Source organism: Eleutherodactylus coqui, chromosome 7, assembly GCF_035609145.1.
Source record: "Eleutherodactylus coqui strain aEleCoq1 chromosome 7, aEleCoq1.hap1, whole genome shotgun sequence".
Lineage (NCBI taxonomy): Eukaryota > Metazoa > Chordata > Amphibia > Anura > Eleutherodactylidae > Eleutherodactylus > Eleutherodactylus coqui.
In genome coordinates this window covers 175,901,005-175,924,435 of record NC_089843.1, presented here as the reverse complement: position 1 = coordinate 175,924,435, position 23,431 = coordinate 175,901,005, and the positions used below count along the sequence as shown (strand labels likewise).

At 42.5% G+C, this 23,431-nt stretch overlaps 1 protein-coding gene across 1 annotated transcript in view; it reads left to right on the top strand.

Annotated features, from left to right (window-relative positions):
* The window catches only part of GRID2 (glutamate ionotropic receptor delta type subunit 2), a 1,221,843-nt gene that overhangs the window by 688,684 nt on the left and 509,728 nt on the right, over window positions 1–23,431 (top strand). The window contains exons 6-7 of the mRNA XM_066574896.1: window positions 1,103–1,276; window positions 5,950–6,111. Of these exons, the coding sequence (XP_066430993.1) occupies window positions 1,103–1,276; window positions 5,950–6,111 (336 nt within the window). The remainder of the gene's footprint in view (window positions 1–1,102; window positions 1,277–5,949; window positions 6,112–23,431) is intronic.

The following is a 23,431-nucleotide window of genomic DNA, read 5'->3' as shown; positions in this document are numbered from 1 at the left end:
TCTTGTGTGGTAGGATCCATCACACAGGCATTATGCTGACTGAAGAACTGACTAATTTGAGGGAACATAAACCCAAGTAAATCTCAAGTGGTCAGAGTTGAGAACCCATGACCCATCAGAGAAGAAGGACTCCAGGAGTTTCAGATACAAAAAAAGGATAAGTAAACTAGGTAATACTAGCCAATTTATATATATTTGGGGCTAGCTACATAATGAATTAAATAGAACATTCATTGGAATGGCCCTTTAAGTACAGTATTCCGTATAAGACTATTGGGTATATAAAAACGCTGTTACATTAAATTATTACTTTTTTTTTGCTCCTCCAAATGGTGCATTGCACAGTGCGTGCATGTCCTTTATGTTTTCATAAAAGACGTGGCTCTCTCAATGAATATTCAGAAGCCACAAATTGACAATAAAACACTAATAATTGCATTTCTCTAGGGTAATATCATAATCTAATTATTCTTTCAATAATATGTTCGCTATAATGTATAGACTGCTACGAGACGGCAAGTGGCACAGAGTTAATTCAGAAAATGCCTATTAAAGATTTTGCTATGATTAATTCATCCTTCTCTCTATCAACAGTTACCACTCTGTTCTGCGTAATTGTTTTACCTTGTAAGTCCTTGGATGTAATTTGTTCCTATAATATGCTTTTCATTTTGTTTCAGAACATAATGAGGACATCATTTGTAATATATGTAAACAGATCATCTTTGTTCCATTTTATGTGATTGTGCTGCATTTCTGAAGAAGTCGGTACATGCCATAAATTGCTGTATTTTTTAGAATATGTTAATATTTCAATATACTCCCTGTTGTCACTGACCTATTTTTATTGATGCTCTTTACACTTGAAAAGGCAAATGAAAAAGATGTTATCGTCAGATGGGGTTTAATCCCAAGAGTTGCTTTTAAATTTTGATGGCATTAGTACACTCTTAAAGACAGAACACAAGACCAGCCAGGCATTTTACATGGATACTCTTTATTTAATCCAAGCCGTAAATGGTTATCGATGCCTAGAAGTTTCATACTTGCCTACACCTTATCAACTCTCAGCATTGTATTACTTCTCTCTTCAATTTGACAGGAGATAAATGATTTGGATGTACAGGACCTAGTCAGAAGGTCAATTGGAAGGCTGACAATAATTCGCCAGAACTTTGCAGTACCCCAGAATATGAGCCAACGCTGTTACCCTGGCAACCACAGGATAACGACTTCACTCTGTGACCCCAAAGACCCATATTCCCAGAGCATGGAGGTATGTTGCATAATCTTCTGTTCACTTCTATGTCTATTAAAATGTGCATCTAAGGTAAAATATGTCGTTCTGGATGCAGAATTATTTTGCCTGAAGAGATGCAATGACACAGGCTCTGTTAGGAGATAGTGCCCAATTCATTCTCACAGCAATATCTTTACTACTTAATGGGCAATACAATGTTTAGGAAACAAGGCAAACTTATTTCATAATCTTGTTCATAATTCATTTGTCAGTGGAACAAAGCAACTGTTGCTTTCTCATCAGCAAAACAAATACAAACAAATGCAGTAATTAAGAAGCTGCTTAACATTTTCTTCTAAAACTTCTATTGTTCAAATGGAAATCACATTTTTTTTCAACAACAGCTGTTTTTGTGGGTTGCTGAATGAATTTTAATTACCCCGGCACAAACTAGGGATTTGAAATCAACATAAAGTTTATATCAAACTGTGATCTAATTATGAGTGCACAAAATTTTTTCTGTCTAAACAAGTTACAGTAATGTACACACATGAGCAATGTATTAACCATGCAGGCAAAATTGTACACTGGGGCATGGGCGAGATAACCCACCCATGAACAGCACACAATTAAGAATATTTCCTAATGGGAAGTTGTCGGCTTTATTAGCCCACAGTGCAGTGTATCTGTTTGGTATGATGTTGCACTCCGGGATGAATCTTGCTAATATACAGTAACCGGCGTTGTTCTGCTACTTATTCCTCACTGGGTTGTGTAACTCCATATCATGTAGTTCTATGCAAAAGATGGCATTAGGCCAGAATCACAATTTCTTCTCAAAAGTAAATCCAACAAGAAGGCTAGTTGCACTGTATTTACCCAGCAATATCCACAATGAAATCTGCACATGTTTGTTTGTGGATTTAGCTTCAGATTTCACTCATTAAGAGAAATAATTAAAATCCATGGTAAAATATCTGAAACTAATAGAGCGTGCTGGGGCTTTAAAAATCCAGAACATGACTTGAATCTGCGGCAGACTTTTTACACTTTTTGTACGTGCGCACAAAACCACACGTCTATTAGAACCATTGGTTTGCAATGGTGAGTTCACATGACTGTGTTTTACAGGCATGCAAATTTGTGCACCTGCAAAAGATAAGACATCCGCACACCGGGAAGATCCGTGCTGCGCGTAAATATTACCCACAAGGAGTCCCCTCATCACTGAACACTGTGACAGCACTGTCACAGTGTTCAGTAACAAGGGGACTCCCAGTGGGGAGTAAAGAATCCCCTATCACAGCTGTGATAGCTGTTGCAGAGGATCGCAATGTTCTCCCATTGAAAGCAATGGGATGCCGCCAACCCCTGCAATGATTTTCAGGGAAGAGCTTTAATTATAAGCCCTTCCCTGAAAATCCTCCCTTGCTTATGTAAAAAAAAATTTAAAATATATACTCACCTCTCTGCTGCTGTCGGCAGTCGGCGCATCTAGCCGCTTGTCTGCCCCAGAACTGCTCTGAAACTCTTTCAGCAAGCGGGGATTTAAAATCCCTGCCACCTGAAAGTGCTGCGTTTGAATGGCTGAGCACTCAGCCAATCACAGGCAGTGCTCAGCTGTCATTTATTCTTTACAGTCTTTGCCATGAATGATAAAAAGTGTTACATTTATTTGCAGTGTTTAATGCTATTGTGGTGATACCAAGCATGAAAGTTTTAAAATGTATTTTTTTTTTTATGGAAAACTGAAGAAATAGGGGTGTTATTTTTTATTTACTGAGATATTTTTTCATGATTTTAATTCTTTTTACCTTTTTCTATGTCCCTGTAGGGGGCTTGAACCTGTGGCCCTATAATCACTGAGATATTTCTATACTGTTGCGTATTATAATAATACTTATAATAATAATTATCTAATTATAATTCCCTATGCAATTGCCATAGTAACCCATCCTTCCTCCACGATTGGATGGAGGAGAGCCAATGACATCACAGAGGGAGCTTGATCATTTCCTCTGTTACCACTTATGTGCTGCAATCAACATTGATCATAGCTTGTAAAGCCCCATTTTAGACACATAGATAATTGCGTGAAATTCACTATAACGATAAAATAGAGCGATGGTTTTGCTTTTAAAGACGGACATTTTTTTCCTAACGAAAATCATTGTAAAATGTCGGGCTTTTCAGTCGTTGTATTATCGTTGTGTAATGTTTGCATTGAAAACTCCCCTAAAATCGCTGAATGACTGAACTATGTCATTTTGACCAAATGAAAAGCAAACAGCCGAGCAATAGATTTTGCGCGGACTGAAAGACAACGATGAGCAAATCTTTAACGTAAACTGCGTGAGGAATGCAAGATTGACACAACGATCAGTAAAACGATGGCTTTAGAGCTAATTTTGAGCGATAATGGTTTTGTCTAAAAGAGCCTTAAAGGGTTAATTGCCAGGATTGAGGTCTTCTCCAGTATCAGCCATTATAGCAGGGCTCTGGCTTTCAATTACAGTCCTGAGCCTGCATCAGTAATATTTCGTACATCTACATCATTTTGTAAAATTGCTTCCCTCTCATTAATGAGCACAACATTTTTAAATAAAATTTTTTAAATAAAAATTATATTTAACTAAAAAAGTCACTGCTCCATCTGCAATTACAGCAGTTTGTTTATAATCCTACATCTAATATTCACGTTATGTTTTCTATATGCAGGTTGTATTGTTGCAAGCTAGAAAACTATTTACAAATCAATTAGTCTATGTTTGTACTTGGTCAGAGGCCATTTGGCTCCATAGTATAAATATTAACAAGTGACACTGTTGTGCTAGATCACTCACCTGTACAGCGCCAGTCAGCAGAATCTTCACTTCTTCTATGAAGGCTTTCATGTTTGAGAAAGCTTGCATAACAGAATGAAAGGGTCAATTATTCCCAGATGTACTGCAAATAAAGAGAGATGTGGAGCAGAACAGTTCATAATTAATAGTCTATCTCTTAAACAATGAAAGGTTTAATGAACCCACTTCTTCTTATAGTACATTAAATAGGCTAGTTCATTCCTGGTGAGAGATGTAATAGTTATAAATCAGTTAGACATGTTCTTTCAAAAAAAGTCATATACTTATAAATGTCATTGAAAGAGTAAAGGTGACAAGGTGCTTCCATTTACCTACATAAAGCAAAAAAGTCAGAACACTAATATTCAAAGTCTTGAACATACCAATGACCGAATAAAGTCACTTTGCTAGGGAGTTGCATATTTTACATCTCACAATATCATATCACATCCAATTTTCCAAGAATAAAATCTGAAATGGCAATGTCACCTGGATTTATCTCATATTAATGTCATCTCTTGCTTCCTCTACAATGTCTTTAATGGAGTAAAACAAGTCTATTTCTTAATCTTTCTAAAATGAATTTGCTGCTAACATACCTCTATTGTTAAGGGCATCTATGAGATACTCTAAAAAGTGTGGGTACATTGTACCAAGTAAAACTTGAATATTTTTCTTAATTTGCACAAGGCCATAAAGTAACAGAATGTAAAAAGAAGTGAAAGGGTCTGAAGACTTTCCAGACCACTGTACATATATACTGGCCAACCAACCAACCATTATGGTAATTGACCAGGGTCAGGGCTCAGTCACACAGGCGCATCGGCACCCGTACACTGGTGCCAATGCACCCATGTGACTGAGCCGTTACTGCAGAAAGAAGACGCCCGTATCTGAAGACGGACGTCTCTCTGCAGTGCTGATGAAAGAACACATGACCGGCAATGAAGCTGGTCACGTGTTCTTTCCTCCGGCGCTGCAGAGAGATGTCCGTCTTCAGGTACGGCCGTCTGCTACCTGCAGTAACACGGGCGCCGATGCGCCCATGTGACTGAGCCCTCAGGAGACAGCAATGGTGATAGATATAGCAATACCAAGCAACAACAACATCAGGAAGCTGGAGAAGTACCAGATCTTGAAGGAAGAACTAGAGAGGATGGGGAAAGTGAAGGCCAGTGTAATGCCAGCGGTGGTAGGAACACTTTGGACTGTGACTCCTAAACTGAGGACTGGCTCCAACAAATCTCAGGAACAACATCCGAGCACCCTGCACAGAAGACTGTAATGCTAGGAACAGCTAAGATTCTGCACTGAACCCTCAAACTCCCAAGCCTCTAGTAGAGGACCCGAGGTTGAGGAAGACACATTCCACCCATAGGGATGAGAAAAATATTAATATAAATAATGTGTGTGCACGTTATATACTCTTTACTCATAGATAGCTTTTCTTAATGCCCCAGGACATTAACAATGTGGTGGTTTTACAGGTATCATGTGTGCTAAGTATTTGTAAAGGTTATACCATGCTCAGAAGCAGCGTGTATGACTCTAACAACATAATCTTTCCAAGGAGATATGTCATTTGTTGTTGTTTTGGAAGCAGAATCTTCTCTTTTATAACAATTACAAAGGTCAATAGAAAATGAAGCAGTTGGCAAAACATGGTGAATGAACCTTTCCATCATAAATGACAAAGCTTCATGTGGCTAATTCAGAGAGACACATTGTGAGATCTATCAAATGGGAATTGTAGTTGCAGGACAATGAGTTCATAAGTAGCCAAAGCAACTGTGTTATGATTTTTACTTAGTTCTGTCAGCTCTTTTCAAAAACGGAGGCCAATGATCGATATCTTATTCTTTACAGATCACCAACCTGTATATGTATGACACAGTGCTCTTGCTGGCTAATGCCTTTCACAAGAAACTGGAAGATCGAAAGTGGCATAGCATGGCCAGCCTCACCTGCATCAAGAAGAATTCAAAGCCCTGGCAAGGAGGTCGATCTATGTTGGAAACTGTCAAAAAGGTAACTTTTACTCCATCTTTCATCTTCATTATTTTCCAATGAGAGGAAAAAATGATGTTGGCTAAGGTACCTAATTTTAAATGCACATTACTCTTACTAATAGCTGTGCCTGTCAGGAGACCCATAAGATTAGTTTAGATGACAAATTTGCCAACTTATATTCTTCCAGTGAAGTTTGACTGTTTGATGCAAAGTTTATCACTTTTTTCTAAACTAGAGAAGCGAATTGGAGATATACTTCTGTCTTTCTTTTTTCTCTTTTCTTCTGATTTAATGTATACAGCAACTTTATACCTGTAAATCTTATCACTCTCTTCGGCCTAGACCTACAAAACATGCAATATAAAAATACCTGCATTGCATATCAATTAATGTATGCGTATTGCTAAAATATATTCAACACATATATAGCAGATTTAGGTGGGTCATTAACCTTTGTTAGATGTTATTCAATTGTCCATCATATTATTCTTTAAATGTACTTCTAAATTCTTTTTAATACTGTTTATTACTATCACCTTCCTTTTTCTTTCTCTTTCTTATTTTCCATGAAGGTGACATTTTTTTTATAAAGTCCAAAATAACTTGAAAGATTTGCCTTTATATAATATCATCTAATTGATTCTTAAAACAGTGTTCGAGTGCCATCACATTCTGAAATGCATGAAAAATATATATAGCCGAAAATATCACCTTATATGCAGCTGATTAATGATCATTAACTCTCATCAGTCAGACTGACCACAGCGGGTCTCTTTCATGATCCCCCAGGGTACTGTATGTAAACCCATGCCAAATTAGCGTCCAAAATTTAGTAAGACAATGCTGGATTCTTTGCACTGTCCCAGAATGTACACATCTGTGATTTTTTTTTCTATGCTACTTATCGTATTCTTTTTTTATATCAGTCCAGAAGGCACATTTATGGACTTTACTGTATGGTTATGACAAAATTTAATCATGGGCAATTATGCATTGCAAGCACAAAGAGATAGGTGATTGTGTGTTGATCTTATTACCATACCCGTAATGTGACCTACACTTATTAATAGGCCCAATAATCGGGAATTGGTTCAACATAGCACCATTGTGTTAGTACTATGTGACCCTAACTGTGGAGGCAGACTCATGTAAGCACTACTATCTACTCGAGGGGATTACTTACATCACAGTCTCTGGTCACCCAGTCTGAGAACATATAACAGAGTTTGGGAAGCAACCTTACTGAGCATTACATACCATATTATGTACTAATATTGGCTGAGATTGATGAAGGAGCTGGGTGACAGTTATAATAAGAAGCAGAGAAAGTCACAATTAATTGTTAAATATATTTTTGCAAAGACTTAGTGTGGTGCTCTAAATTATGGAGATATTTTTTTCTGGAACACTCCAAATGCCAACCATTCTGCACAATATAACCAATAATTACCTGCTTTCTAAGCTTTAATTTATTCCTAAAACTTTTCATTAGTTTCTAACCACCCACAGAAAATTGTATCATCCTATGTAATTAGTTGTCTTCGGGTCTTAATTGCTTACTATCACCTTGCTAACTGCTCACTAAGCACAATGGTCTTCTCTGTGGTGAATAAGTAGAGTGGATGAATGAATGATAAAAAAAATTGCAATAGATGACGCCGTTTAAATGTCTAAGATTCACAACTGCCTAGACTGGTGTCTCATATGTCTAAAGTTTGTTGGAGTAAGGCCCCTGTCCACGGGCGAGGCAGAATATTACTAACGATATTCCACTGCAGGGGAGCAGGTGGAAAAATGACAGGTCTCTATGATGAGCCTATCTGATAGATAGGCTCACTGCGGAGAATCGCGGCAAATCACCGCATGCCACGATTTGAATCCTGTGAGCTGAGAATCACTATGATTCTCCACTCTTGGACATTAGGCTGCAATTTCCATAGGTAATTCTATAGAAAGCGTTCACTGCATTACCTGCGGATGGTTTATCGCCGCGGATAACTCAGTTACATAACACCCGTCGACAGTAGACCTAAAATGGACCAAAAGTATTAAAAGGCACATACATTTTAGTAAATGTGGCATATTTTGGTATTAAAAGTATAAAAACTATTAAGAGCAGCTATGGGTTTGTGCAACTTTTTGTGCCATTTTCTGGCTTTATATTTGTTTACATTTGTACTGCTATTGGCCACACCCCATCCCATGAAACCTTGCTGAAAAAAGTCACTACTTTTAGTAAAAATATGGTACGCACCAAAATTTGTGACTTTTTTGTTGACACAAATCACGCAACAGGAATATCAATTAATTTTGGAAGTAGTAGCAGAAATTTGCCATAGAAAACTCTTAAATTATGTCACACATCATATTTGCCCTATGATTTTTTTATTTTCCTCCATGTGGTTACCATGAGGGGCATGGCCCGAAGTGTCCAGACCGATTAGTCATTTCTAAAAACAAAAAAACTAAAATTTTAGTTCAAACCTTTTCATTTCAAACTTTTCATTTTATGACTTTAGGACATGAGAAGATGTGACAAAATTATTTAGAGCTGTGCACCTCTTAAAAAAACCTACCAGGTCCCTTATGTTTTTCTGGCTGTTTCTTTGCACAGCGCCAAATATCAAAAACTGCTGAAAAAGAGTTTCATCCAAAAAAGTTCATGCAGTTAGCTCTTGTTCTGCATAGTTCTTGGGTATTGCTACTTAGCCAAAGGAATCTTGGGCATTGCTGTGCTGTTATATAGCTAATCAAAAACTAGTCGCCTTGACATGTTTCACTGGATACACCGACTTCATCAGAGGTTTAGCCCACAAATACTTCTGATTTCCTGACTCACACGCTGGGAGGATATTTAGAAGATAAAACTGCCCTTACTGGATACGTTTGAATGAGATACAATCTAACTGTCCTGGTTCTTTAATTAATTAATTAAAGTAGGTTTTCATAGACACAATTGGATTTGGAGCCTATATCACAAGGATCCTGAATACAGTGGCAATACATTTCAATGGAGCTATGCATACCACCATATAAAAATTGATTCTGCCTAATGAAATGACAGCACACTCCATTGGGTGTTGTATATTCGACCAATGGTTTCAATAGCAAAGCACTTTTCTCACTTCCCAATACTAAAACTCACATGGTACTATGCAGAATTTCCATATATTGCTCAATGTGGTTCTGTTCATCTGTACATCATTATCTCTCCAGGAGACATACTTAAAGAGAGATAGCAAGAACAGCATAGCTAAATCAGATTTATTTTTTAGGCATTAGTAGTTTTTGAGTTTGAGCCTCAAATTAAGGAAAGGTCTTCTTCACAAATCCATACTCATTTTCAATAATCACATGCCTGTAGATTGAAACCCATTAATATTAAATCCCACTGAAGCATTTTCTAAATACCATATAAACTGTCTTCCAAATGTTGGTTACATTATTTCTAAAACTTTTCATTAATTGCTAACAACCCCAATGAATTGTATTCTCTTGTCTCATTAGTTGCTTCCAGGCCTCAATTAATTGCTTACCATCTCCCATAAGTGCATGAATTGTTTCCCAACTAATGAATGAATGAGTAAGACATTAAAACAAAAGCTGACAATAGTTTCACATATCACGCTACTCTAGAAATATTGTTTTGTTTTAATTTGATAAATGCTAATGTGATGCTAATGTGATGCTAGATATTCTGGAAGATAGGAATAAAATAGCAAAACAGAAAAAAATAAAAGAGAACCTTTAACTTAATATACATATGCATATATTTGACAAAACTCGTAAAAGATATTCCCATGGCCACCAGCCAGGACAAGTGGTGACTCCTCTTACAACTGACTGTTGCTGGTAGCTGTCACTGGCATCCCCATCTGTTGTGTGGCCTGTGTTGCATCATCCCTCCTGTTACTGCCCAGGCCGATAGGTTTGTCCAACATTCATCTACTGTAATATGGATGGGCACCTTAAACAGCCAAATAGGCAATAAATTCTAAATTGGCAGGCATAGGTTGGGCCACTGGTCAGACTCCCAGTATTTATCAACTATCCAAAGTATAGGTGATAAATCTTTCTGTCTGGAATACCCCTTTAATATTTCAGAGCTACTATCATAATTTACTGATTGTAACTTGAAACAATCATCAAGCCTTTTTGATACAAGTCAGTATAGCTGAACTCTAAGGCTGGTTTCACATGGGGTGGAATTGCCACGGAATTTCCATGTGGAAAGTCCACATGACAATTCCGCCCACGGCTCCTAATCCTGGGATTAGCCAGACAAGTGGACAAGATTTTGCAAAAATCTCGTCCACACGCTGCAGCCAAGCCGCACAAAAACTGATATGTGGCGTGGAATTTAATTCCGTAGCATGTCAATTCTTTTCTCGTTTCTGCAGCGGCCTCTCTTCTTTCTATGGGGAGAGAAATCTGTAGTGGAATGCCGATGGCAAAACCAATCCAAAACCCACAGCTAAAGGCTGCGGATTTTGAAGCTGTGCTTTTCCCACGGAAATCTTGTGGTTTTTCGGTGCGGCCTTTCCGCGAGAATTTGGCTGTAATTCCGTTCCGTTTGACACCAGCTTTATAATGCAGTAGTAAAGATAGTCATTTCAATCACAATATGGTCACAAAAAAGACATATTTCAAAGAAATAAATCACTGGAACAAATCATGTGCAGACATTAAGGGCTCAGTCAGCCCAGTCAGATGTCAATTTGCATCGGTAAAAATAGGGCAGCTGATTTCAAAATGCAACTAACAGCAGCATCAGGATTTTTTGGATGTGAACCCCCTGGATGCTGTTACATCCAGGGGTCTCACCTTGTGGTCAATGGGGCCGGCAGCAGTAGCGCTGACCCTATTGAGAACATACAATGAAGATAGCGATCCTCTGGCACAGCTGTGGCCAAGAATTTCTTCATCTCTGCGGGGAGTCCCCTAATCACTGAACACTGTGACAGCATTGTCAGAGTGTCCACTGATAAGTGGACTCCTTGTAGGTATAAAGAATTCCCCTGTAACAGCAGTGGCACAGGAGCACAATGTTCTCCCATTGCTTTCAATGAATTTAATGAATGGCTGAGTGCTGCCTCTGATTGGCTGAGCGCAGAGACCAATCACAGCCAGCGCTCAGCGTTCATTCAATGGCTGAGTGCTGCCTCTAATTGGTCACAGTGCTCAGCCAATCAGAGGCAGGAATTTTAAATCTCTGCCTGCTGAAAGCACTTCAGAGCAGTTCAGGAGGACAAGCGGCTGGATGTGCCTGAGCCCCGGCAGCAGTGGAGAGATGAGTATATATTTTTTTATTTTTTTACACATTCTAGGGATGATTTTTCAGGGAAGGGCTTATATTTAAAGCCCTTCCTCGAAAATCACTGCAGGGGTTGCCGGCAGCCCATTGCTTTCAATGGAGCTGCAGAAGCGCCGGCCCCATTGACAGCAATAGGAGAATATCTCACTCTTGTACCACAGCTGTGACAGCTGTGGCATGGGAATTCTTCATCCCCGCGGGGAGTCCCCTTGTCACTGGACACTGTGACAAAGCTGTCACAGTGTTTAGTTATGAGGGGACTCCCCGCGAAGATGAAGAATTCCTTCTCCACAACTATCACAGCTGTGGCAGAGGATCGCAATCTTCACTGTATGTTCTTAATGGGGTCAGGGTTGGATGTGACAGCATCATGGGATTTTACATTCAAAGAATCCCCTGCTGCAGTTGTCACAGCCGCAGCAGGGGATAGCGGCCACAGCACTTTATATGCGAATTTTAAAAGCAGCCAGATGTGTTTTTTCAGGGTGATTCCCGCTTTGGTCATGCGAATTTCTGTGCGCATGCGTTTTGAGGAAAAAAAAATTTGCAGCAAACACACACCCATCTGACTGAGTCCTAAGACAGGAAATATTCTTGGAAGATTTCAGCTATGAAACCTGCATAACTTTTAAAGCAGCTCAGGAGTAAAATGGTTTATTCACATGTGGCAGATTTGCTTGCAGAAATGAAAATCTGTTTTATTCACCTGAATGGGGTTTCCCTGGTTGCAGTCCCAGAAATTTGTATAATAAATCTGTCACATGGGAATATGCCCTAAGACATGCTCAGGACTAATACAAGAGAGGCAATTCAACGTGTTTAAAAAATAGATTAGTAGCTTAAAGCAACCAATCAAAATGCTGATTTAGTTTTTCCAAAGCAGTTGAAACTGAAAATTGGTGAGTTCTCATTGGTTGCTATGTGCAACAAGACCATCATATCTGTAATGGGCTACATCATTCAATTCAGAGTTAGAAATAATTAGGTGGGGGTTCATTTGTTTTTGGAGCCCTGTGTGGTGCAATGTTAGGGCAGCAGAAATGTAATCCTCTCACTCACAACCTGAAGATTGCAGGTTCAGTCCCCGTTTGGTTCAGGTAGCCGGCTCAAGGTTGACTCAGCCTTCCATGCTTCCGAGGTGGTAAAATGAGTACCCAGCTTGCGTGGGGGTAAAAGATGACTGGGGAAGGCAATGACAAACCACAGCGCAAAAACAGTCTTGACTCAGTACTTGCACCAGGGGACTTTACCCCTTTGCAACCATCATCTAATTTCATGTGTTGAATTTGCTGCATTTTGTAGCGAAAAAGGTGTGAAGATTTTGTTTTAAATGTTGTCTTACATTTAATTCAGTCTGCTAGTGATATGCAAATACAACTTTACAATTTTCAAAAGGTCAAATTTCATAAATCTGTCTGAAATTGAGGTACACCCATACCCAGTCACCTGGCTATAAGAAACTCTTGGTGCATATGGCACAAAACATTTTTATTTTTTACACAATTGCATAATGCATCCAAAATACACAATTTTTTTTAATTCACCAAAAACTGATGCATGCCTACTTAGAAATCTACTCAACATTGACTTGATTGCGTTTTTATTGTTTTCTATAACATTTGCAACAAAAATATATATTTTTTTCAATTCTATTAATAGTAAAAAAAAAAAAATAGAAAACAATGTTGAAACATTCAGTAAAACAAAACCTTTTTCAATATTTAAAATAAAGAAAAAATATACTTGGTATTGCCCCATCCATAAAAGTCTGGTCTATCAAAGTAATGCATTATTTATTTCATTTTATTCTGAAATAGGCCGCCTGCAAACAACCGGATTCAACCCGTGCCCCAGCATTCACCTTATACTAACCCGTCCGGCGTCTTCTCTCTCTGCACTGCGATGTGCTGCTGGTGCCGAGCTGCACATGCGCAGAGAAGAGGCAGCACGTCACTGGTGACATTTCTGTGCGGTCCTCTGCAAGGCTCGCACAGAAATAGGAAATGCTGCGTTTTCTTTCACCACGCAAGTTTTCACGCGGTTAAATTACGGCTGTCTGTATAGGATTGCATTATCTAATGCAATCCTATGGCAGCAGGCATGGGCGGAAATTAAATACTGTAAAAAAAAACGTAAGCACTAGAGATGAGCGAGCACCAAAATGCTCGGGTGCTCGTTACTCGGGACGAAATTATTGCGATGCTCGAGGGTTCGTTTTGAGTAACGAACCCCATTGAAGTCAATGGGCGACTCGAGCATTTTTGTATATCGCCGATGCTCGCTAAGGTTTCCATTTGTGAAAATCTGGGCAATTCAAGAAAGTGATGGGAACGACACAGCAACGGATAGGGCAGGCGAGGGCCTACATGTTGGGCTGCATCTCAAGTTCCCAGGTCCCACTATTAAGCCACAATAGCGGCAAGAGTGCCCCCCCCTCCCAACAACGTTTACTTCTGATAAGCCCTCATTAGCAATGCATACCTTAGCTAAGCACCACACTACCTCCAACAAAGCACAATCACTGCCTGCATGACACTCCGCTGCCACTTCTCCTGGGTTACATGCTGCCCAACACCCCCCCCCCCCCGCACGACGCAGTGTCCACAGCGCACACCAAAGTGTCCCTGCGCAGCCTTCAGCTGCACTCATGCCACACCACCCTCATGTCTATTTATAAGTGCGTCTGCCATGAGGGGGAACCGCAGGCACACACTGCAGAGGGTTGGCACGGCTAGGCAGCGACCCTCTTTAAAAGGGGTGGGGCGATAGCCCACAATGCTGTACAGAAGCAATGAGAAATATAATCCTGTGCCACCGCCATCAGGAGCTGCACACGTGGGCTATTCATTCTGTCAAGGTGTCTGCATGCCCCAGTCAGACCGCGGTTTTTTATAAATAGTCACAGGCAGGTACAACTCCGCAATTGGAATTCCGTGTGCACCCACAGCATGGGTGGCTCCCTGGAACCCACCGGCTGTACATTAATGTATCCCATTGCAGTGCCCATCACAGCTGAGGTAACGTCCGATTAAATGCAGGTGGGCTTCGGCCCACACTGCATACCCCAACCTGACCGGGGTTTTTAATTCATAGACACAGGCAGGTACAACTCTCTATTGTGAAGTCCGTGTGGACCCACAGCATGGGTGAGTGCCAGGAAGCCACCGGCGGTACATAAATATATCCCATTGCATTGCCCATCACAGCTGAGGTAATGTCATGTTTAATGCAGGTGGGCTTCGGCCCACACTGCATGGCCCAGTCAGACTGGGGTTCTTTAGAAGTGGACACATGCCGTTACAACTCCCTGTGGACCCACAGCATGGGTGGCTCCCTGGAACCCACCGGCTGCACATAAATGTATCCCATTGCAGTGCCCATCACAGCTGAGGTAACGTCCGATTAAATGCAGGTGGGCTTCGGCCCACACTGCATGCCCCAGTCAGACTGGGGTTCTTTAGAAGTGGACACATGCAGTTACAACTCCCTGTGGACCCACAGCATGGGTGGCTCCCTGGAACCCACCGGCGGTACATAAATATATCCCATTGCAGTGCCCAGCACAGCTGATGTAACGTCAGCTTTAATGCAGGTGGAAAAAAAATTAATTGGATTACACTGTAGGCGAGGGCCCCAAAAAATTGGTGTACCAACAGTACTAATGTACGTCAGAAAAATTGCCCATGCCCAACCAAGAGGGCAGGTGAAACCCATTAATCGCTTTGGTTAATGTGGCTTAATTTGTAACTAGGCCTGGAGGCAACGCAGTTAAAATAAAAATTGGTTCAGGTGAAAGTTTCAATGCTTTAATGAGCATTGAAACGTATAAAAATTGTTTACAAAAATGATATGACTGAGCCTTGTGGGCCTAAGAAAAATTGCCCGTTCGGCGTGATTACGTCAGGTTTCAGGAGGAGGAGGATGAATATTATACACAGATTGATGAAGCTAAAAGGTCCACGTTTTTGATGGTGATAGAGAACAATGCTTCCATCCGCGGGTGCAGCCTACGTATTGTTTAGGTATCGCTGCTGTCCGCTGGTGGAGAAGAGAAGTCTGGGGAAATCCAGGCTTTGTTCATCTTGATGAGTGTAAGCCTGCCGGCACTGTCGGTTGACAGGCGGGTACGCTTATCTGTGATGATTCTCCCAGCCGCACTAAACACCCTCTCTGACAAGACGCTAGCCGCAGGACAAGCAAGCACTTCCAGGGTATACAGCGTGAGTTCAGGCCACGTGTCCAGCTTCGACACCCAGTAGTTATAGGGGGCAGAGGCGTCACGGAGGATGGTCGTGCGATCGGCTACGTACTCCCTCACCATCCTTTTACAGTGCTCCCGCCGACTCAGCCTTGACTGGGGACCGGTGACACAGTCTTGCTGGGGAGCCAGAAAGCTGTCAAAGGCCTTAGAGAGTGTTCCCCTGCCTGTGCTGTACATGCTGCCTGATCTCTGCGCCTCCCCTGCTACCTGGCCCTTGGAACTGAGCCTTTGGCCACTAGCGCTGTCGGATGGGAATTTTACCATCAGTTTGTCCACCAGGGTCCTGTGGTATAGCATCACTCTCGAACCCCTTTCCTCTTCGGGTATGAGAGTGGAAAGGTTCTCCTTATACCGTGGGTCGAGCAGTGTGTACACCCAGTAATCCGTAGTGGCCAGAATGCGTGTAACGCGAGGGTCACAAGAAAGGCATCCTAACATGAAGTCAGCTATGTGTGCCAGGGTACCTGTACGCAACACATGGCTGTCCTCACTAGGAAGATCACTTTCAGGATCCTCCTCCTCCTCAGGCCATACACGCTGAAAGGATGACAGGCAAGCAGCATGGGTACCCTCAGCAGTGGGCCAAGCTGTCTCTTCCCCCTCCTCCTCATCCTCCTCATGCTCCTTCTCCTCCTCAACGCGCTGAGATATAGACAGGAGGGTGCTCTGACTATCCAGCGACATACTGTCTTCCCCCGCCTCTGTTTCCGAGCGCAAAGCGTCTGCCTTTATGCTTTGCAGGGAACTTCTCAAGAGGCATAGCAGAGGAATGGTGACGCTAATGATTGCAGCATCGCCGCTCACCATCTGGGTAGACTCCTCAAAGTTTCCAAGGACCTGGCAGATGTCTGCCAACCAGGCCCACTCTTCTGTAAAGAATTGAGGAGGCTGACTCCCACTGCACCGCCCATGTTGGAGTTGGTATTCCACTATAGCTCTACGCTGCTCATAGAGCCTGGCCAACATGTGGAGCGTAGAGTTCAAACGTGTGGGCACGTCGCACAGCAGTTGTTGCACTGGCACATGCAACCGATGTTGCAGGGTGCGCAGGGTGGCAGTGTCCGTGTGGGACTTGCGGAAATGTGCGCAGAGCCGGCGCACCTTTCCGAGCAGGTCTGACAAGCGTGGGTAGCTTTTTAGAAAGCGCTGAACCACCAAATTAAAGACGTGGGCCAGGCATGGTACGTGCATTAGGCTGCTGAGCTGCAGAGCCGCCACCAGGTTACGGCCGTTGTCACACACCACCATGCCCGGTTGGAGGCTCAGCGGCGCAAGCCAGCGGTCGGTCTGCTCTGTCAGACCCTGCAGCAGTTCGTGGGCCGTGTGCCTCTTCTCTCCTAAGCTGAGTAGTTTCAGCATGGCCTGCTGACGCTTGCCCACCGCTGTGCTGCCACGCCACGCGACACCGACTGCTGGCGACGTGCTGCTGCTGACACATCTTGATTGCGAGACAGAGGTTGCGTAGGAGGAGGAGGAGGAGGGTGGTTTAGTGGAGGAAGCATACACCGCCGCAGATACCACCACCGAGCTGGGGCCCGCAATTCTGGGGGTGGGTAGGACGTGAGCGGTCCCAGGCTCTGACTCTGTCCCAGCCTCCACTAAATTCACCCAATGTGCCGTCAGGGAGATATAGTGGCCCTGCCCGCCTGTGCTTGTCCACGTGTCCGTTGTTAAGTTGACCTTGGCAGTAACCGCGTTGGTGAGGGCGCGTACAATGTTGCGGGAGACGTGGTCGTGCAGGGCTGGGTCGGCACATCGGGAAAAGTGGAGGCGACTGGGAACTGAGTAGCGCGGGGCCGCCGCCGCCATCATACATTTGAAAGTTTCCACAACCCTATACGGCAGCATCTCCAGGCTGATAAATTTGGCTATGTGCACGTTTAACGCTTGAGTGTGCGGGTGCGTGGCGGCGTACTTGCGCTTGCGCTCCCACACTTGCGCTAGCGACGGCTGGACGGTGCGCTGAGAGACATTGGTGGATGGGGCCGAGCACAGCGGAGGTGAGGGTGTGGGTGCAGGCCAGGAGACGGTAGTGCCTGTGTCCTGAGAGGGGGGTTGGATCTCAGTGGCAGGTTGGGGCACAGGGGGAGAGGCAGCGGTGCAAACCGGAGGCGGTGAACGGCCTTCGTCCCACCTTGTGGGGTGCTTGGCCATCATATGCCTGCGCATGCTGGTGGTGGTGAGGCTGGTGGTGGTGGCTCCCCGGCTGATCTTGGCGCGACAAAGGTTGCACACTACTGTTCGTCGGTCGTCTGCACTCTCAGTGAAGAACTGCCAGACCTTTGAGCACCTCGGCCTCTGCAGGGTGGCATGGCGCGAGGGGGCGCTTTGGGAAACAGTTGGTGGATTATTCGGTCTGGCCCTGCCTCTACCCCTGGCCACCACACTGCCTCTTCCAACCTGCCCTGCTGCTGCACTTGCCTCCCCCTCTGAAGACCTGTCCTCAGTAGGCGTAGCAAACCAGGTGGGGTCAGTCACCTCATCGTCCTGCTGCTCTTCCTCCGCATCCTCTGTGCGCTCCTCCCTCGGACTTACTCCAATTACTACTACCTGAGTGATAGACAACTGTGTCTCATCGTCATCGTCCTCCTCACCCACTGAAAGCTCTTGAGACAGTTGCCGGAAGTCCCCAGCCTCATCCCCCAGACCCCGGGATCTTTCCAAAGGTTGTGCATTGGTCGCGACAAACTCCTCCAGTGGGAGAGGATTCGGAATCATTGCTGCCCGTTCTGGGCAGGGGCCCGAGAACAGTTCCTGGGAGTCTGCCTGCTCCTCAGAATGTGTCATTGTAATGGAGTGAGGAGGCTGGGAGGAAGGAGGAGCAGCAGCCAGAGGATTCAGAGTTGCAGCAGTGGACGGCATAGAACTCTGGGCGATCGATAGATTGCTGGATGCACTGTCTGCTACCCACGACAGGACCTGCTCACACTGCTCATTTTCTAATAAAGGTCTACCGCATGGACCCATTAATTGTGAGATGAATGTGGGGATGCCAGAAACGTGCCTCTCTCCTAATCCCGCAGCAGTCGGCTGCGATACACCTGGATCAGGAGCTCGGCCTGTGTCCACACCCTGACTTGGGCCTCCGCGTCCTCGCCCACGTCCACGTCCTCTAGGCCTACCCCTACCCCTCAGCATGCTGTATTACCAGTAGTGCAGAAACAGAACGCTGTAATTAAATGTGCCGCTTATTGGCCTGTGGTTGGAGGCTGACTTCCCTTACGGAACGCACAGCAGAGCCAGGAAACAATTTTGCGCACGCCTGTAGTGAGACGTAGGTGCGTATGACTGAGCTAGTGGAATTCACAGCGCAGAAGCAGTCAAGTGGCCAAAGGGCAGTAGTAGGCCTTAAGTATTTTGCTTCTATTTTTTTAAAATGCTGAGCTGATACAGCAGACAGATACTGTAGGCAGCGTATAATATTATGTATACTGTTTCCCTCTGGCGGGATGACAGCGCTGATGTAACAGAGATAGCAGATCCAGGAAACAATTTTGCGCAAGCCTGCTGTAACGCTTAGCTGCGTATTAATTAGGACTACTACCCCCAGCAGATAGATACTGTAGGCAGCGTATAATATTATGTATACTCTTTCCCTCTGGCGGGATGACGGCGATCATGTAACAGAGACAGCAGATCCAGGAAACAATTGTGCGCAAGCCTGCTGTAACGCTTAGCTGCGTATTAATTAGGACTACTACCCCCAGCAGATAGATACTGTAGGCAGCGTATAATATTATGTATACTCTTTCCCTCTGGCGGGATGACGGCGATCATGTAACAGAGACAGCAGATCCAGGAAACAATTTTGCACAAGCCTGCTGTAACGCTTAGCTGCGTATTAATTACGACTACTACATCCAGCAGATAGATACTGTAGGCAGCGTATAATATTATGTATACTCTTTCCATCTGGCGGGATGACGGCGATCATGTAACAGAGACAGCAGATCCAGGAAACAACTTTGCGCAAGCCTGCTGTAACGCTTAGCTGCGTATTAATTAGGACTACTACCCCCAGCAGATAGACACTGTAGGCAGTGTATAATATTATGTATACTCTTTCCCTCTGGCGGGATGACGGCGCTGATGTAACAGAGACAGCAGATCCAGGAAACAATTTTGCGCAAACCTGCTGTAACGCTTAGCTGCGTATTAATTAGGACTACTACCCCCAGCAGACACGCAGTAAACTGAAGACGGTCACAGACAGCCCAAATATAGTATTTTTCCCCAATTTTTTGGAAAAAGCCCACTGCCTATATAGCCTGAATATCTCTTTCCCTGCCTCACCAGTACTGGCCCTATACTCTGTACAATGACTGCAGACTGCGGACGCAATGCTCTGCACGGCCGATATACCAAAAAAAAAAAATTGTGCAACACTGCTAAAAGCAGCCTCAACAGTACTGCACATGGTCAGATGTGGCCCTAAGAAGGACCGTTTGGGTTCTTGAAGCCTAAAATAACTCCTAACGCTCTCCCTATAGCAGCTCCGGCACCAGCAGCACTTTCCCTGATCTCTGTCAGAATGCATCTGTGGCGAGTCGCGGGAGGGGCCGATTTATATACTCGGTTGACACCTGATCTCGCCAGCCACTCACTGCAGGGGGGTGGTATAGGGCTGGAACGTCGCAGGGGGAAGTTGTAATGCCTTCCCTGTCTTTCTATTGGCCAGAAAAGCGCGCTAACGTCTCAGAGATGAAAGTGAAAGTAACTCGAACATCGCATGGTACTCGTTACGAGTAACGAGCATCTCAAACACGCTAATACTCGAACGAGCATCAAGCTCAGACGAGTACGTTCGCTCATCTCTAGTAAGCACGCTTCACATTGCATGTGCTGTGTACACTGGAGTCACAAAATTCTAAAGTAATGACCTACCATCAAATACCAGAAAGAATATTTGGAAATAACATTGTTTGGTTAGACTGAACAGCTTTAAAGTAAAAACTATTCACTATATACACTATCTACACCTCCCGATGCTCATTAAAACATAAAAACTGCCAACATACTTTGCAATGCTTTGTTTGCCTCTGGCTTATAAGGAACTGCATTAACAGTAGATACGCTCAACCCCTGAGGTTTGGTATTTTAGTTCCCTTTTAGTCAAAAGTGTTGATTTCAGGAGGAAAAAAAGTACATTTAGGCGTTTTTCATCTATTATCTAATGTTTTTTTTCTTTTTGTAACAATTTACAATGTGACAAGAATGAGTTGCTTTACACCACTTGTAGTGTTTGGAACTCAGATAAACACCAGTATTTCTCAGCACTGTATAATTACATGACAGTTCAATCACTGAATATGCTGTAAAAAAACACATGCAAGGAGATAAAAAGCAAATCTTTGGAGCAAATACTGAGCAAGGTGGCTTGATGAAATGTTGAAAGAGAAGAATCAGCCTCATATAAAAAAAAACCTTTAGGCTTTATATTTGATTCCATGTTTACCTTATACTCACTTTGCTGGGTCAAGAAAAACCTCAGTTATGTGGATGATGGTTCTAACATTTAGTAAATTAGGGATTTTTTTTCAGGTTTTTCAACAAAACTATGAAGTCTTGATTTAATCATATATTTCTCTAACATTTTCAGAGATCATAATCAACAACAAAACCCTGAAAAGCAGAACACATCATATTTTATAGAGTTTTCTAAAGGGTTAAAATATGCAGAAGAGTTTTGCTTACATTTTCCAGGCTATTACAACTCTTAGTACTAATCTTCATGGATGATTTTCACAATTGTGTGCTCTCTATATTTGCAACTCTACTGCAAATAAGCAGCACACTAACCCATTATAGTTCATAGGGCTACACAGACCATAAAAAAATTGCAGCATGCCCTATTCGGGTCAGACTTTTTCTCCGACAGTCACCTATTCAATAAATGGGTGGACAAAAAAATGTCACACACACTGAGAACAAGTATCTGTGCTGCATTTTTCTATGAATTTGCTAAGGAATTCTAGAAAGAAAATTAGGCCCCATTTAGCCTTTTTTTGCATATGAGAGAAAAAAGAGGACTTGGATCACAGACAGGTGTAGAAAACAGACACACACAATGTATACACATCACACAAGCATACACGTACATTAAAATTGGTCTGTTTTTTACTCTCCAAAATCAGATACACTCATCTGAATATTTTAACATGCGGCTTAATACAAACATGTAATTTCAAAAGGGAAAAGAAGCCAATGAAATACATGCTAAAAAACAAGTGATACAAGCAATAGACACATAACAAATTAAGAGACATGGAGATTTGAAACAATAGACATGATAAAAAGAAACATATTTCTCATAATCGTGTTATACAATAAAAATCATATATTCAATAATGCAATATCAAATCGTGCTTGCAGTTAAGATCATGTTGAGCCTGTGTGACCAGTAGAAACATCAAATACGGTTTACTGTTCAAGAGTTTGCGGAGATCATCTCTGCCCCTGACAGGGTGATTAAGCTGCTCAATATTCGAGAGCTAAAGGGCAGAAAAATCTTCCTATCCACCTGCGAAAAATTTACGGAGACAACTGAAACATTTCTGGCATTCGATAGATTTACCTACAGTTGCAATCAAACTTTTTAAACCTCCATTGCAAATTAGGTTTCTCTGCCAAATTTACAAAGTTTCAGCTGTTTGCAAAAATGCTACCAAAAAACAATTTAAATAGCTCAACCCAGCAAATTTAACAAGTGGTTTCCCCAAATTCAAAACTAAATACCACTTTTATTGACTATTTTACGCTCAGAATTATTCAACCCCCTGAATAGAATCCTTCATAAAAGCAGATTTGCTGTCTCAAGCACACCTGATGCAACTAATCAAGGGCTTCATTAGTTGCATCAGGTGTGCTTGAGATAAAACACATTCACTAACTGGATTGGCTCGGGCTTTGTTCACTATTGACGTTCGATTGCATGTAAAAAGCGACACTACCTGGATATGGTGGAAAGATTCCTTAGGAGGCAGGTGATCAAAAACCCTTGAGTGACTGAGCCGAAATGCTAAAGGTCTTCATGCCCAAACTCCAAGACCTACACCTCTACTGACACAAAAGCAAAAGAAAAGTAATCTTGAGTAGTAGTATTTATTATGAAGATTAGGTGCCTTCCACACTTAACCTTTTGTATTGAAGCCTAAGCAAGGGCTGGATGAGAAGAGATAATAGGAATATATCTATGAATAATATTGTAAATGTTCTTATATTCAACGTTGTAGAAAACATTGCTGACAATGGATACTTTAACAGGCATTTGTCATTTTTTCTTTACTGAATACATGATTTTTATGGCACAATATAATTGTGTGATGATATATTTCCATTTGTTATGACTATTGTTTCACATCTCCATGTCTCTTAACTGGTGATGTGCCTTTTGTTTGCATCACATGACTTCATCATGTATTTCATTAGGTGGTTTTGTGCTTTTAAATCACCTGTTTCTATTGAGTTGCATGCTGTGGCTAAGGGCTATAATAGCCTGAAACTTGTAAGCAGCAATTTCCTGTGTGTTATTGGATTAACATGGAATCTAATAAAGCCTGACGTTTTTTTATGGATGTTGGATCCTTCTGTGTTTCCTTCAATACTCTGTGTTTCCAGCACATCTGTGCATCTGTTATCATCCAGTGAGCTGCACCGTTACGTGTTTTTTCTTTATAAATAGTTGGTTATTACTCCAAATATTTAATTGGTTTTCCAACTTATATAAATGGTATTTAATTGATCTACAAAAGTTTTCTAAGGGG